This window comes from Pleurodeles waltl, chromosome 1_1, assembly GCF_031143425.1.
Source record: "Pleurodeles waltl isolate 20211129_DDA chromosome 1_1, aPleWal1.hap1.20221129, whole genome shotgun sequence".
Taxonomy (NCBI): domain Eukaryota; kingdom Metazoa; phylum Chordata; class Amphibia; order Caudata; family Salamandridae; genus Pleurodeles; species Pleurodeles waltl.
In genome coordinates this window covers 801013856-801029886 of record NC_090436.1, presented here as the reverse complement: position 1 = coordinate 801029886, position 16031 = coordinate 801013856, and the positions used below count along the sequence as shown (strand labels likewise).

At 42.9% G+C, this 16031-nt stretch overlaps 1 protein-coding gene across 1 annotated transcript in view; it reads right to left on the bottom strand.

Annotated features, from left to right (window-relative positions):
• Nucleotides 1-16031, bottom strand: part of AK3 (adenylate kinase 3) — a 69434-nt gene that overhangs the window by 42063 nt on the left and 11340 nt on the right. Inside the window, exon 2 of the mRNA XM_069228302.1 lies at nt 3283-3402. Within this exon, the coding sequence (XP_069084403.1) occupies nt 3283-3402 (120 nt within the window). The remainder of the gene's footprint in view (nt 1-3282; nt 3403-16031) is intronic.

The window sequence follows — 16031 nt, the reverse complement described above, 5'->3', positions numbered from 1 at the left end:
ATCTGAGGTTGCAAATAATTCATGAATAATATTGAATAAGCATGAATGCGCACACAAATAGAAGCGCTGTAATTGGCTGGCCACAGCCTGAACAGAAAGTTGTAGCTGCAATTTTAAAGTCCTGGGACATGGTCCCCGGGGCTGAAAAACAAAATGAAAAGTAGCATAAGGGGTCAAGGCGGAGGTACCCTGACCCCAATGTGGTATAGGGGTGTTTGACGGTCAAATTATGAATTTAACATTTTTTCTTCACCGTGCACGATATTCGCAAATATTCAAGAATAATCGAGAATATTCGCAGATAAGCAAAAAAAAAGTTTGAGAAAAAAGCATTCACAGACTCATTCATACACTAATTAATTCACTAATACATGCACTCAGACTCATGTGCCCACTCACACACCCACTCAAACTCTCATACACCCACTCAGACTAACAGATCCATTGACAGAGACAGACCCTTTGGCCAACTCCAGCTGAGCACGGCCAAAGGCCATGCGCAGAGGTGGTTGGATTAACTTACAGTAATTAAAATTACTTTACGTTAAAAAAAAATAAAAAAATACATCGAAATTCACTTTAAAAACCAAAGGTTACAGAGACCTTCTAGTTGGGTTCTGAACTTACTCAGACAAAACCACAGAAATTCAGCAGTTATTTCAAGTAACTACAACTTGCTCCCTAACTTGCGCCTTCGCCATGCACAGCTAATTACTCCACATATTATATCATTGATGAGACCTTCTATGGTGTATTTGATATTATCACTGCAACATTTGCAACAATATTATTGATGAGAAAACTGTACATGGCGAGGGCGCAAGTTATAGTTACCTTAGGGTGAGAGTTATAGTTACTTGAAATACCTCCAACTATAACGGCTGAATTTCGATTGTTTTGTACGAATAAATTCAGAACCAAACTATAACGTCCCTGCGACCTTTGGGTTTTTTTTTTTCAGCGAATATATATATATACACAAATCTTAAATATTTTATGCATGTATTTTTGTATTTATATCTTTTTTTTAAATACACGTGTCTGGTGTTAAAGCTGAAGCGATCTCAAGGCGAAATCTAAACTACGTACATAGTTTTCAAGCTTTTCTCACTGCATCGGCAACAAAGTAGCTTAGTGAGCAGCTGCCGTAAAACAACTGGGTTTATTGAGAGAAAAAAAACACTGCAAGAGGATCCTCAGCACACACTTACCTCTGGCAGTATGGCTAAGCAGGCGTAATAAAGTGTCTTTCTGGCATCTGTATTGTTTGTTCCAGTTAAACGCCCTTGCTCAGTGACACAGGGCTCATTAACTCTGTGCTAATACACTTATCTCCATCCAGCAGGTTTTCAAACAGAACGCTGCCAATTTATGAGCGACGCAAACACAGAGGCCATAAAATTGCCCTTGAGTCAGAGCATGTGTGTCCTTCAATGAAGCAGGTTCCCACCTTACATGGATACTTTCAACAGCAGAGAAACGACTGCTGCAAACAGTTTCACCAATCTCACTCACATATTTTCGGTTTACCTGCTCTGTCACAAACATCCACCTTTCCAGGACGCCTCCACACCCCCCCCAACTCCCCACCTCAGTGCAGAATTTTGGATTTTTGGGGTCTGCATTCCTATCTGATTGCAATATGTTTCCGCAGTTTCACTGGTATGTTAAATCAGTACTACATGTTGTGCATAATTTTCAGGTGGGAAATTTGGAATAGGAGGTATTTACCTACCTGGGGTAATTGTATTAACCACACGTGGTAAATACGGCACCCTTTTCCACCAAACTCCTAAAGTAAGGAGAGACAAAGTTTGCTTTGGGTCAACCCACCAGGCTATTGTTGACAAGAAGTCCGACCAATCTCATCTGCTGGTTTCATATTCAATGGCTTTCTTTCCTCTCCTCTTTGTTAAACAGCTGCGCTTCAGGCGAGGAACAGAGTTTTTGACTGGATGAGTTGCATGCTTCCACTGCTTACAGCCCAAAAACTGTTTTATCTTTTTCCTTCCAGCGCAGCAAGGGAGTGCGTGTGCTTTTTCTCTCTCACTTGTGCCTGTCAAACTTTTAAGGTCAGAAAGACCTTTTAACTTTGATAATGTTTGTTAAGGTGCAGTTAATAGTCAACCGCACAGCATAGGCTTCTCCGCTTAATCTAGGTAAAGATCTCCTTTCTCACACATTCTGGTGCACAAGGAGTGTGGCTGATGTAAACCCACTGCATAGTCCATCACACAACGACATCAGCCTGCATTTAATGGAGGTATTTTTAGAGGTAGAAGTCTAGTTTTTATGTAATACAACTGGAACATCGTTTTGGATTTCGTGCCCATCCATGTAGAGACATTTGGAACCTTGCAGTTAAACAGTGAAATCCTTCAGTTCAATTCTGAAATAATTTTGAACATGCTGCTCACCTTAAATCGCAGAAAGGATGACAACAGGGTCACAAACAGGCAAATTCCTTTAGAAATGTATTCAGCAGACACTTTATGAAATGGATCCGGATCAGGCATGTGAAGCATGGAGATCTGCACACCCTTTCCTTCTCATCAGCTAACAGCGTGTCCTGCTTTACTGGCATCTATGCTTGTCTTTAGTTCCTATTTCTCCTTCTCCTGCATTCCCCAGTCATCTGAGTGCCAGGCTAATTAAAGCACACCCACCATCAGCATATTGCAGTGCAGCCATATACTTTTGGGCTAGGTCACTCAGACAAGTTCTAAGCCCTCTGCAGCAACTCGAGGGGTGATGCATTATGCCTCGGACTAGTGCAACCAGAATACAAATAGAATCCTGAGCCATACAGAGAGGGGCTGAGAGGTGCAGGCTCTGTTCCGGGAGTATCTGATGTGGATTGGCAGGTTCTCCTCCTTGTAACTAGGACAAGTATGTGGACCTGGAGCACAATACCCTCCATATGGACCATTAAAAACGGATTTTTAAGTTCGATATGGAACTCATATCATCAATTTGGTTAAAATATTGAACTTTAAATTAATATTGTTTCACTCCTTCACAGTATAACGTCATTGAGCATAAACTTAAAACGTTTCACACTCCACATCTTCTATAATGTTACACCTGTGTCACACCCGATAGCTATTCTGCGTGTGACCCCCTTACTGTGACCTACAGGCAAACTCAAAGTTTAAGTAAAAAAATCTGCAAATAACACACACACACACACACACGTGTTATATGCAGCTCAAGTCACGCCTGTAGGACATGTTCCAGTAGGACTTACATGTCCATTCCTCAAGTTGACACAATTTCACTTACCATCCAGTAACCAGGGGTGCTGGTCCAGGTCTTTCAGCTCCTGCAGTATCAATCGTGTAATGACGTCATCTGGAACAAGCTGTCCTTGAGCAATGAAGGTCTTGGCAATAAGACCAAACTCTGAAGAAGCAAAGAGAGTATCAAAGCCGGGTTAACGTTTATTGTTCACATGATCTTTATATAACTCGGAGAATATCCAAGAGAAATGATAACTCATGCAGGATTTCAGACACCAACTATACAGACCAATAATATACAGTTACCCTAATGAAACAGCAATGTTTCCTACATCAATGAGGAAAACGGTTTTAGGACAAGTTCAGCATCAGGATTACAAAATGCATCACATAAATGGCGAGTGATATTAAAATCAGTCAAACAACAACTGGTGCATCTGCACATTTAGCAGCCTGGGGTGGGTAGAGGTGAGGGGAGGTGAGGGGAGTTGAAGGATGCTCGCTCCCACGAACTGATTGGAGTCGACAAAGGACGGTGGAGGAGGAGGAGGCGGCATCCGCAAGTTGGGTTCAGGAGATTGGTGGTCTAATTATTGACATACACAATGACCATAAAGCAGAACCAAATTTATGCAGTGGTGGCTAGGTCTTAAGCACAGACAATCGCTCAGGCTCTTTTCACCCACTGTGCTACTCCATAAGGGAAGCAACCCTTACAAATAAGCCATGGTCCTGCTCCAATACAAATGGTCCAGCCCAAATAGCCAGGCAGCACCTCATCTGAATTAAAACAAAAGCAACTTCAGACTTGTTCCTGGAGTTGGGCAGTTATGAGTCACATTGCCTGGAGCATACGAGTAGCATAGTCACATATGAACCACCAACCTGCAAGTATGAAGCAGAAGGGAGACAGCCCAGACTAACTGGAGAAAAAACCATCTGCCCAAGCAGAAGATTGGGTGTTTGCACATGCCCCCCGACGATCCAGATTTTACACTGCACTTGCCCAAGGTGTGGTGACTACCCTGGAAAAGGATTGTTGCTTTCATCACACAACTGGGCAAGACCTTCATGAATGAGGTGAACTCAAATTATTATCTATTTTACAAAAGACAGGTGGGCATGGTTTGCTAAATCAGTCTGGATCTGTCATTCTGCTTCCTTTATAGTTATTGCAGTTCTCTTGTGCCTTTGGATTTTCCAACCTCAGTTTTATTAACCTCTGATCTTCCTTCTGGTTGGAGAAGGGGTTTTGACTGTCCTTTTTTGGCAATATCTATTCATGGATTTTGTGAATCGCAATAATCTTTCTCTTTTGGGGGTGTTTGTACTAGCATGCCCCTCCCAATCACCACCTTAAATTTCCCTTAGCCCCACTAATTTTTTGAGTAATTATTCCACATTTTTCCACCACCCTCCTGATCTCGCCCACATTTACTACAAAGTAGTATTTTTACGTGTGTGGAGATCACCGCCACTGTGGCAGAGATTCCTGCACTGAAAAGATAGGAGAGGGAGAGGTCATTGGTGAATTGCATTCTGTAGTAAGAGTAGTACTACTATAGTACTGCTTTACACAGCACAAAATGCAGTTTTGTGAACTTGACCCACGGATATAAAATAAATAATATTTGGAATTAGGCAAATCATATATTACAATAAGTTGGTTAAAAAAATCTAATATAACAAGCATTGGCAAAGCCAATCGGTCTCGCCTATGGGTGAACTATTGGCTTTGGCCAGTGGGTAGGGTGGAAAACTGGAGGGTGGGTGGAGGTGTGGACGAAGCACATCATTAAACAGTGCACTAAAACACATTGCTAAAAGGACATCACTATTCTCTACTAAAGCCTTTACAATATGCGGCAGCATAAATCTTCTTGCGTGTAACCTTCATTGTGTTAGTTATGAGACCTGCAATGGGCAACAACAACAAAAGGGTGAATGAGGCTACAACAGAAAGAGGGAGGGTGGGTGTTGATGGGCAACAACGGAACGAGGAAGGGGGAGTGAGTGACTGGGTGCAGAAAAACAAGAATAGGACATCAAATGAGGACAGGCCAGTGGGGGCAGGAATCACTGATGAGGAAGGGGTTAGAAAGGAATGGGCATGGAGGGGGTAAAAGTACATGACGGAGCCAGCTTAATAAGACACACTGATCGAGTGCTGAAACAGAAAGAAAAAAGTAGCATCTAAATGAAAGGCAGTGGAGGGACACAAGTAATGCATCCGTGCTCCAGGCAAGGGAGAAACCCACACAAAAAAAAAAAAAAGGAGGGTAGCCTATGGCATTTGACCAACAAAAAGGTAACAAATGACAGTGAGAATGAAGCAAACTAATAGTATCTAATGGGTGGGATCCAACCCCACAGATAGTAAACAAAATGTTTCAAAGAGACAGCTCATGTGCTGTCCAGGCGAGACCTAAAAATGATCTCAAAATGGAATACATGGATCTTTCAGGGGCAGAAGGATGGTTGTAATTATTACAAAATTATTAAAGTAAATGGATGTGAGGGTGGGAACTTTCGGACTGAGATTTCACCCATTAAGTGGCAGGTTCCATTGAGTTATAAGTGATTAAAAAAATAACCTGAAAATTGGAATTAGCAAGGGTGATGTTCTTAATTTAGTGGAAAAGAAGAAGACTGCTGCAACATGACCAGCTTGGTGCATCCATTGGAATCTCATATAACCTACTAACACTATTAGCATAGGACACCCTCTCACTAGAGCTAACAATGCACAAGCCCGGACTGGGACCAAAGCAAGAAAGCATATCAGGTGCAGGTATGGCCGACTCCCAATTTCTCCAATCACCACCACAACTTCCAACAGCATCATGTCTACAGCATCAGGTTCTGCGCACTCTCCGTCTGTGTGCTATTCCTAAGACACATGGCTAAATGAACCTGCAACAACAGACAGGGCTACAGAGCACTGTGGGGGTAACACTAGGGTCAGCAATGTGTAGTATAAACCGGAATAGCAGAATATCATAGCAGCTCATAACAGTATCAATATTCTTATGAAGGGAGGCTCAAGGCAAGCCGAATGCATCGGTGAATATAGATTTATTCATATTTTCTGCGATCATAGCTAGTAACCAAAATTGATTGCAGTAACTGGCTTGCCAAAGCAGGTGAGATAAACCAGCTCACAAGCATTATCATGAGCACTACACTAACGGCTCAGGTACATAAATTATTATTTCCTATAGAGAGTTCTGATACTGCGAAAAAGTATTTGTGCAGCTAGGGAATACCTATTTCAATACCAATGTGAATACCTTTACAGATTAATCTAGGAATTGGCATTTGTATTTTTTTTTTGCACACGGATTATTCTACCCATTTATGAACACTCCCCAGCTTCTGCAGGTTACATTTCACAGCAGTAATCCTATTCTTCAAAATTCTGATGGGGTACACTGAGGATGGTCAACAGTCCATAGACTGCAAACTCATGTATCAGTGGAACTTTGGCACATGTTTTTTCTTCCAAGGAGGCAAAATACTGGAAAGTTCATCTCAAATGATTTATCAGGCCTCTTTTTCATAAGTATTCCAGTAAAAGTGAAAAACTCAGATCTCCCCTGAACTCATCAACTAATGCAGCAGTGCATAATTGTCATGCACCCATGATGACAAGTCACGTTGCCAGTATGTCTTTAAACCTACCTGCTCTAAGATGGTGATATAAGTTAATGAAAACTAGCAAAAACAAGTAAGAAAGCGAGTGAAACAAGTACAAAAACCATTTATATATGTTGTTCTCATTCTTTGTATCTAACTGCATATTGGGTGCAAAATTTCCAGCAAAACGACAGCATCAACTGCTCGAATGAGTTTTTGCACCTGAATTAAATACTAGAGAATATTTGCATGTTTCAAAAGTCCAGCGGCATACTTATTACCCAACTCCATTACACCTACCATGACCTTCTCTTGGAAACGGGTGAGCTGGAATGATATAAACCGCCCTTCGACTCTGCCACGCCACAGCAAGTCTCATGCAAGGCCTGAAAAAACACATCACATCACCACAACCTCATGGAGGTCTATTGCCTTCCTTTGCCAGCCCGCACCATCTTCAAAACCAGCTGCATCATTTACAAAACTAGCATGGCCAGCACCCCCGCTTGTCTTGCAGACAGGTTCACCGTCCTTGGTGGATTTCAGCGCACTGAAAGCCAGGACACAATCAGACTGGAGACTAGCAGCGAAAAAAAGAAGAAACAAGGCAACAAGTCTTTTCCATCTATGCTTCCAGGATCTGTAACGTCGATGTATTCATCAGGAGTGCCCCAGTGCTGCTCCAATTCAGGAAAGAGTTCAGAAGGCACCACAATGCGGTACAGTACTCCTCTACTCCCAGACACCAGACGACCTCCCTATCACTAATTGATTATTTTCCCTTTGACCCTGCGCAGCGACATTCTGCCTTTCGACTAGGCTCGCGCTATACAAATAGTGCATGTATACATACATACATGCCGCATCTGGGTATGTACTGCACAACTAGACCGGCCACACTGGGCCTCGTTCTGAGTGCACGCAAAACACCTGAAAGCCTTCCAGTTCTTAGGGTTCAAATTAAACAATATATATATTTCGCAGTGTTGCTTGGCTGAAGTTGTCATGGAGACGGTGGAATAGACACGGAAGCGCTGCTCACTTTCACCTTCTTAAACCTGAGGCGGTGTGAAGAGCTCCGCCACGTCACCTCCGTGCGTCTGCTGCAGTCCTTCGCCAAGGGCGCTTATCTACTCGCTCACCGTCACGAGGTCATCGAGTCCAGGCGGGCGTCGGGTTAATACTCGCGAGCTTCGGACAGCAATGAATAAACACGATAAGGAGGGTGCAGCGGTGTCTCGCCCCTTGGTGTTCCCGCTACTGTGCTTTCTTTTTCCTCAAAGAGGACGCGTGGCAGTCAAAATATACAATCGACACGCCAACAGGAATCCGGCAACGAGGAGCTCGACCTCCCCCCCGCCCCCATAAATAAGGAAGTCTGGCGCGCCATCATTTCATCGCCCTCTCCCCCATGGAGTCCGTCAATATAGGGTTTAACGACACGTGAGAGCGAGACCAACGGACCGTTAGTTTTCTGCTAGCAAGCACAAGTGTGGCGTGCAACAACAACTTGACATCTTCAGCAGATTACAAACACACCCTGTCCACAGTTTAAGAGGACAATTATACGACACCAGCCTTGATGGCAAGTAAATGTTGTCGGCTGTATGCTAGCACCATGTCCGACGCTTTACATAGCATATGGAGTCTACACAGGTGACATACGCTCTGGTCCAGATTATACACGCACTGGTGCCGCTATTTGGCACAAAGATGTACTAAAGCACTACATTACGTATTCTAACATTTCATAATTGCGCCTATGAAAGTGTCGAGAACGTGGGACCAGCTAACCCCGTCTTGAGAGCGGAACCCCACTCCAGAAGTTAGGGATGTTTCAGAAGAGTGAACTATTTAGACTTGCCCTCAATTGTGGTCTACACTGGTCATGTGTCCTGCTAAGACTATCAATCATGGCCACTCGTCAACCAACTGGACATTAACTTCCCCTTGCTACAAGGAAACTGTCAGAGTTCTGGCGTTACCGAATGGCAACTTGCAGCCCTATACAAAACTCCTAAGTAAATAATTAGTTTTGCTCCATTTCTTTTCGAAACTGTTCTGCTACATATTTGCAAGAGCAAAACAACCCCCCAAAAAGTATTTCTGTTGTGTCTACATAGACAAAATGTATGTGTAAATAGGGGGTACAGCCAGAGAAATCGTTATGCAAACCCGAAATGACTTTAGACAGATTTTGCTTGACCATTCTACAAAAGGAGACATCAAAAGACACGTTTTGAATAATGCATGCCTGAACTACTGTTTCTACCCGAGTCTGACGTTGGTGAGGGACAGTCATTAACCACAACTTAATGGCAAGCAAGACACTGAGAGCTGACAAAATACTTAGTCAATTACAATCTTACCGCATCTGCAGCAGCCTTCATAAGGGTTCAAATAAGGCAGAGATAATCAGCCATGTATTTAGATTCCAGATAATCTTGGGCAACATTATCTGCATTGCCCACAGGAAGGTTATCCTTTCAAAAGACAGTTGACTGTTAAATAACGGGGGGCAACTGATATAGGGGAGATATAGCAAAAGATTACTAAAGCTTGAGAATGAGTATACAGTAAATAGAGAGTATCAGTCTCAAACCAATGTAAAGAACGCAGATCTGTTGCAACGAGCACTTGGAGTTTTTTCCAGCAAGGAAATGAATATGGGGCATCAGTGAATTGATTTTAACATGGATCTAACATTTTGAATTTCCAAAAAGTAGTCGTACAGCTAGCATTCGGCATATACTGCATACAGGTGTTTCTGACTGTTAGACTGTTTTCGCATTCATTCATGCTTCTGAGCACTGTATTTACAGGGGAATGGCTGCTGCGTATGTTTTGGGAAGCATGTGTAACTAAAATCTCAGAAGATATCCACTGTCGCTTTCTCATCCAAAAACTTCCTGACCCACTTGCCAAAATGACACCAAATATTGTGAAGAACCTCTGGTCCACTCCCATTAACTGGACTCCTTCAAAAGCATTATTATGCTGAAGGCATGTGATGCAAATGGTAACTTCCTCTAGTGCAGTGGTTCCCAACCTGTGGTCCGGGGACCCCTGGGGGTCTGCGAAGCCTCCTCAGGGAGTCCACGACTCCTTAGAAAATTCTATGATATTATAAGGTTACATACCTAGCTTTCAGCAATGACTCAGTGGGGGGTCCCCGGATTCCAATATTTATTCAGTGGGGGTCTGCTGGTTCCTTTAATGATAAACTGGGGGTCCACAGACGTCAAAAGGTTGGGAACCACTGCTCTAGTTCCTTCCCAGTTTGGCTCTATAAAGACCTTGGCCTGGTAAAATGGCTCTTTCAGACTACACCTTTACCATTCACGCAAGTTGGTCATTGTGTGTTACCTTTACTCTGCATCTATCCGTTTTACATGCAGTGTTTCTCAAATGTTATTTGTGAAAATCTACCATATATCCTCCCAACAGAGTAGTATTCCCCACCTTTCAAGACAACCCCTTCCTTCTTACATGAACCCAACTCCCTTACACCCATATAATACTTCTGAAATCAGGGTTATCTGCCTCAACACCCTTAATCATTCATATCCTACATCGAAGGCGAGTAGCCGGTGCAGTATGCATCCTACACTGAGGGTCAAGTAACCCAGTCTATTTTCTATTATTTGGTGGTTTTGGTGATTATCGTCTGAGTACCATCAGCCTGCTTGTATTTTGCATATGTAGGACGTTTTGGGAGGTCAGCAGTCCAGATACCTCCGGCCTACTCTGTATTTTGCATCTGGTTCTTGCTCTGCACCTGGAGTCAACTACTCCGAGTAATCCCCACCTGATTATGGGTCCAACTCCAGCACAAGAACCTTTAGAGGCTTTCCAGCTGTCTGACTATCCTTATTTTGCCACTTAACACCATTTTGCCCTGCAACTAGTAGTAGAAGAAAATCCACAAATTGGAGCGTCCAAGTAATCGCCTGCGTGTTCTACTCACCTGCCTCCCAGATTGACTACAGAGAGGTTCAATCAGAGCAATCTGAGCCCTGGTTGTTTTAACACGAGGACTTTCATTCCCCTGTCACCAAGAACACCAGTATCTCTGACCAGTTCCTTGTTGATAAAGCCTACACTTTCCTCAGACTCAGATCACAGACAGAAGCCCCTGCCCAATTATTGCAAGACTCCAACTTCAGAGATCATGATGCGCTCCTCAGCTGGAAATTCATCAGGATTTCACAGTTGCAGTACAAGAAGCAAGCTGCAAATTTGCAGAAGCTAAACGTACTCTTTGATCCAAGGACATTAAATATAATATGTTGTATCCTGCCAAACTTAAGGCACACTTTGATAGAAAACCTCATATTCACAGATGTAGCAGACGCTAATAAGTTTTGTAAAAGACGTCTCAATGCAAGAAAGTAGCCACCGGCAGCAGGTCAGTCAACGTCTCTAAAGGGAAGAGATCAGCATTCAACGGCACGGAGCGATGCAGAATAGACAAATTCATTATGGATGTCATGAACAAAACGTCTGGTCACAGTCACTCTCTATTCCACCCCCCCCCCCCTTTTGTTTTTTACAGTTGCAAGTTTAATTTTGTATAAAGTGCGGAGGATGGCTAGCACACAACTTGCTTAGGCAATGCTTCAATGGTTGAGTGTATTATCATTTGGGGCTATATGGCATTGGTAGTGGGTATGATCTGTATGGGCATGTGACATGATTTGTACACTGTTGCTTCTACTGGACTGCTCATGCAACTCATGGCCACAATGCTAGCCCACGCCAGATTTAGCCATGTGATCCCTTCTAACTAACTTTTTTTTAGGTGCAGAGATTGCCTTTCACTCCATGGAATGGCCTTTTTTGACAGGCACACTTTGTAGGTCTGGCACGAGCAGATACATTTTGCAGCTGATAACATTACTGTATTTCAAACCAGTAGTCAGGGTCCACCCAAGTGGTTTAACGTCAGATATCTTACCTGTGGCCAGGATACCAGGCAGGTGTGCCCCTTCTCACCTTTGCTGTTCCCACTAGACATGGACCCCAGGCTCACCAGATAGAGGAATATTATTAACATAGTGAGCTCTATTTTCGCCCGGAATGGCTGCTCCTCCCTATATATGCTGATGATATCCTACTGTTCACCTAGAAGCCTACAAATAATCTCCCCCTGTGATACAAGAGGTTATCAAGTTTGACAGATTTTCTGGTATTTTCATCAACTGGGATGAAACCAAACTATTTCATTGTATGGCTTCCATTGATAAAAAAAAAAAAGCCCCGGAATAACATCTGTTGGATGGAAGAATCAGTCAAGTACCTAAGGGTAGTCCTAGAGTGAAATTCAGTGGCTACAGGCACATTATTAAACTACGGCCCAGAGGTAGAAAAACTGATACAACAGATTAAAACCTGGATGAAACCACCTCTACTGCTTGCTTTCTGGGTGGCACTCATAAAAATGGTGGTCCTCCACAGATTCTTGTACCGATTTATGAACGTACCTCATCCAATTAATAAGAGTTTTTTCAGACTCTCTGAACATTGTTGACCAGACTTAGATGGGCTGACAGACAACCATGGATTGACTCTGAGGTTATTATGATGCTCCCATATGAGGGAGGGGGGCTTGAGAGGCCACAACTGGAAACATTATCTAGTGGTGCAGTGCCACTTTTCAAGCCATTGGTATCATCCAGATGCTAGTCTCCCTTAACTTATACTGGAGAAGGAACAAACAGATAATACTCCACTGGAGACATTGCTGATGAGTGGTTTGCCAAGACCCAGAAGGGAGAAGCCACAGCAGCTACCACATGCTGGGCATCGAAGACTGTAAGCCACAGGTCTGTAGCATCTTTTTTATACTCATCAGCAATACCCTTAGCTCAAACCCCACTTTTTTCAATCATTAAGGAAAGTAGGGGGATATAGACCTTATCAGCAGCTGGCATGGCTGAACCGGGACACCTCTATGCTGATGGACAATTTGTTACACTAAAGCAATATAAAGCCAGATGTAACCCCCTCCCCTCCAAATGTGTCCACTGTAGACTAAGGGATACAGGACAAGAGGTGATCTTCCCAGAAGAGTCACTGGAATTCGGCCCACTAACCCAGCTAGTCAGATCCCCAGATTCTACAACATGGGTGTCTAGGCTGTACAGTACAATATATACTCTAAAGGTGGGAGGACCTAGCCGTAGCAAACTATCCTGGGAATTAGATATTGAGGCCGAGCTGAAAGAAGAAAAATAGGCTTACTGCTGGTTGCAGACCAAGATGACATCCATGAACTATCAGCACAAGCGGCTTTTTTTAAAGTTCTTACATTGATCTTATTTTACTCCGGAAAACCAATGCAGGATAGATCACCTAGGTCCCATCAATGTCACGATGCTGAGCAAAACATGCTGGGTTTAGCTACCTGGCTCGGTCCAGCTCACCTACCCTTGATTCTGGTATGAGATCTCCTCCATTACCTTAATTATGACTGGAAGCCAGACCGAACTGCAGCCAGTCATGGCCCTGCTGGGCTGTGTCAAGTTGAGTCCACGTGGGACTAGGCAATTCACTGCATCTGAATTTGCCTGAATTACTATTAGCCAAGTGCAGAATCACCATTAATTGATGCAGAAACACTGGGCCCAAGAAAGAGGATTGTATGAAAGATGTAGCTACATGCAATGACAACAGACTAGAAGGAAGGATGCAGCATCTGAAAGAAACATAGGGTTTGCTTGGATCATATTTGTTGACAATGAGTACTGATCGTTCACCCAGCCGGGTGAACAAAATGACAGGAGCTATGAATACTTCTTGAAATAAGACTGAGGCTAATTCTCACTAGAGCTAGATATGTTAGTGTACACCTTTCAATGTCGGACATACAGGAAAGGCTACTGAAATAGTCATGAGTGAACATACTTTTCTGACTGTGGGGATGAAATGAACTGTAGGAGTCTTGACTTCCTAAAGTTAGATCTGTAGATACAAGATGAGAAAATATCCGATGTAACCAAGGGCTGTTCATCGTATGTCATTCCGTGTCACCAGGGGTATGAGTAATGTCAATGTAATGCTCACTTTCTATGTTATAAAACGTACATAAAAAATAAATTTAAAGAATAAAAAAATGTGTTTTTGATTATATCATATGTAGCATTCGGGCCAGAATAATAAACGGACATTAGCTAATAGGAGTGTGAAAGAAGCTTGGTCTTGGGCAGGCTTAAAAAGATAAACTATAATTAAGATATTCATAACGCTGGACTGCACAAGTCAGTCACTTTTACATTATGTCTACAGGGGATAATCCAGCCGTAAGGAGACTGGGCTAAGGGCGATCCAGCAGAAATGGTTAAACGTCCTATAGATTTTAAAGACCCAGGCACAAGAAAATAAAAGAAGTACCCAACTAATAGTTTATTTAAACTACAACAAAGTTGTTAAGTTACAATATTTTAAATATAATTTTGAGACAAAAAAAGAAAACGGTTCAAACCTCACAATAACCGCAAAAGAGACTCTAATCAATAAAATAGTCAAACATGAAAAATGCAAAAGCAAACACAAATTATTGGATACAATCTACAAACTTGTAGATGTATCAGAAGAAAAAAATGTTTATTTTGATTTCAAGCCTCATTCCGTGCAAATAACAGGAAAGACAAAGTATCATCGTCAATGTAAACAATGCTAAAAAAGAAAAACATAGAAACTGTCATCAACGCCCGAATAGTACATCAAACAAATAACTGACCAAACCCTAAAGGAACAAAACACATAAAAAGAAACATTGTTTAAATGGAGACACTCTGTGCAGCGCAGCTCCTGCAGCAGACGAAAACATAACCAGATAGAGACGGCCACCCATCAGGAAAAGCCGTGTTTGAGTTTTACAAAAGAGGAAGGGCTGAAGGGAAATACACCCCAGATCCCGGCTGTGGAGTTTCTTTAGTTCTGGCAGCAGTAAGCTAGTGCTGTGTGGTCCATGATTAATTTGAGCCAGTGGTTGCAGGTGGGGGTCCACCTGCACTCATTTCTGGGGACCCACACTTACTTTTCATCATCAGACTTTGACCAAAAGCAAAAGAGAGTGAAACACAAAAGTGTGAAAGAAGGAGGAAGAAAAAGGTTTAAATACGGTGACAAAGAAAGCAAAGATTAAAAGAATCAGCAAGAGTGAGATAAAGAGGCAGGGAATGTCTGGTGGTGACTTAAAGGGCATGAGGTGAAATCAAGTCTGTGCAGCTTTGGAATTTGACACCCTGACCTTTGATAGCACTAGCACTGGGCTTCTGGTAAAACTGTAGGCCCTGGCACTTATTTTACAATCAAGCACTGGGTGTGGTGCATAAACAGAGGTGGAGACGTTTGGCATAGATGCAAACAACCTTGCATCATTCCAGACGCAACTGTGTACAACCGCCTCTGTGAAGGGCATGCATAGTTTAAGGTGGTCAAGTTCAATATTTAGCAATGCACCACATGTCTCCGCTGCAGATAAAGCCACAGAGAATTCAAGTGAGTTATGCAAATGATACCCAATAAGAATTTGGCATGGAATCTCCCACAAAATAAAACACAAAACCAACAAGCACTTACAATGCTACGGGTCTCGCGTTTGCTCATGTTAGAGCTGATCGCGTTGTAAACTCCTAACCCGACTTTTCACCTATCGGGCAAAAGTGCATTTATGTACATAACCCGAAAAAGTGAAATTAACTATGTAAAGCACTCGACTTCTGCCAAGCGAGATCGCGCTCGTAAATTAGAGAAAAAGAAGTCCACGAGCCCGATGGAAAACAGCGAGCCTCGCATGTTTTCTGTACTTGGTCGCTGCGCTCGAGGAGGGCTAGCCACCGGAAAAGGCATGACGTATGCGTGCCTTCGACTAATGAAAGCAAGCAGATTTTATTAGGCAAGCCCACGAACCAATAAAAAACACTGACGTGGAGTTGACAGGGCTCTGAGCCCTTTTCTAAATACTAAAGCGTCTCGCTGCGATACGCATGCACGAGCGCATGCAATGCAGGCTCGACCCTAAAAAGGAAAAAAATAAGGTAACCTTCAGATCAGTACCTGCATAACTGCCAGGTGAGGTACTTCCTGAACCGGAAACAAGCATCCTGGGACCGGTTTCGGAGTATCATCCCTCATCAGCCAGGCTAGCTT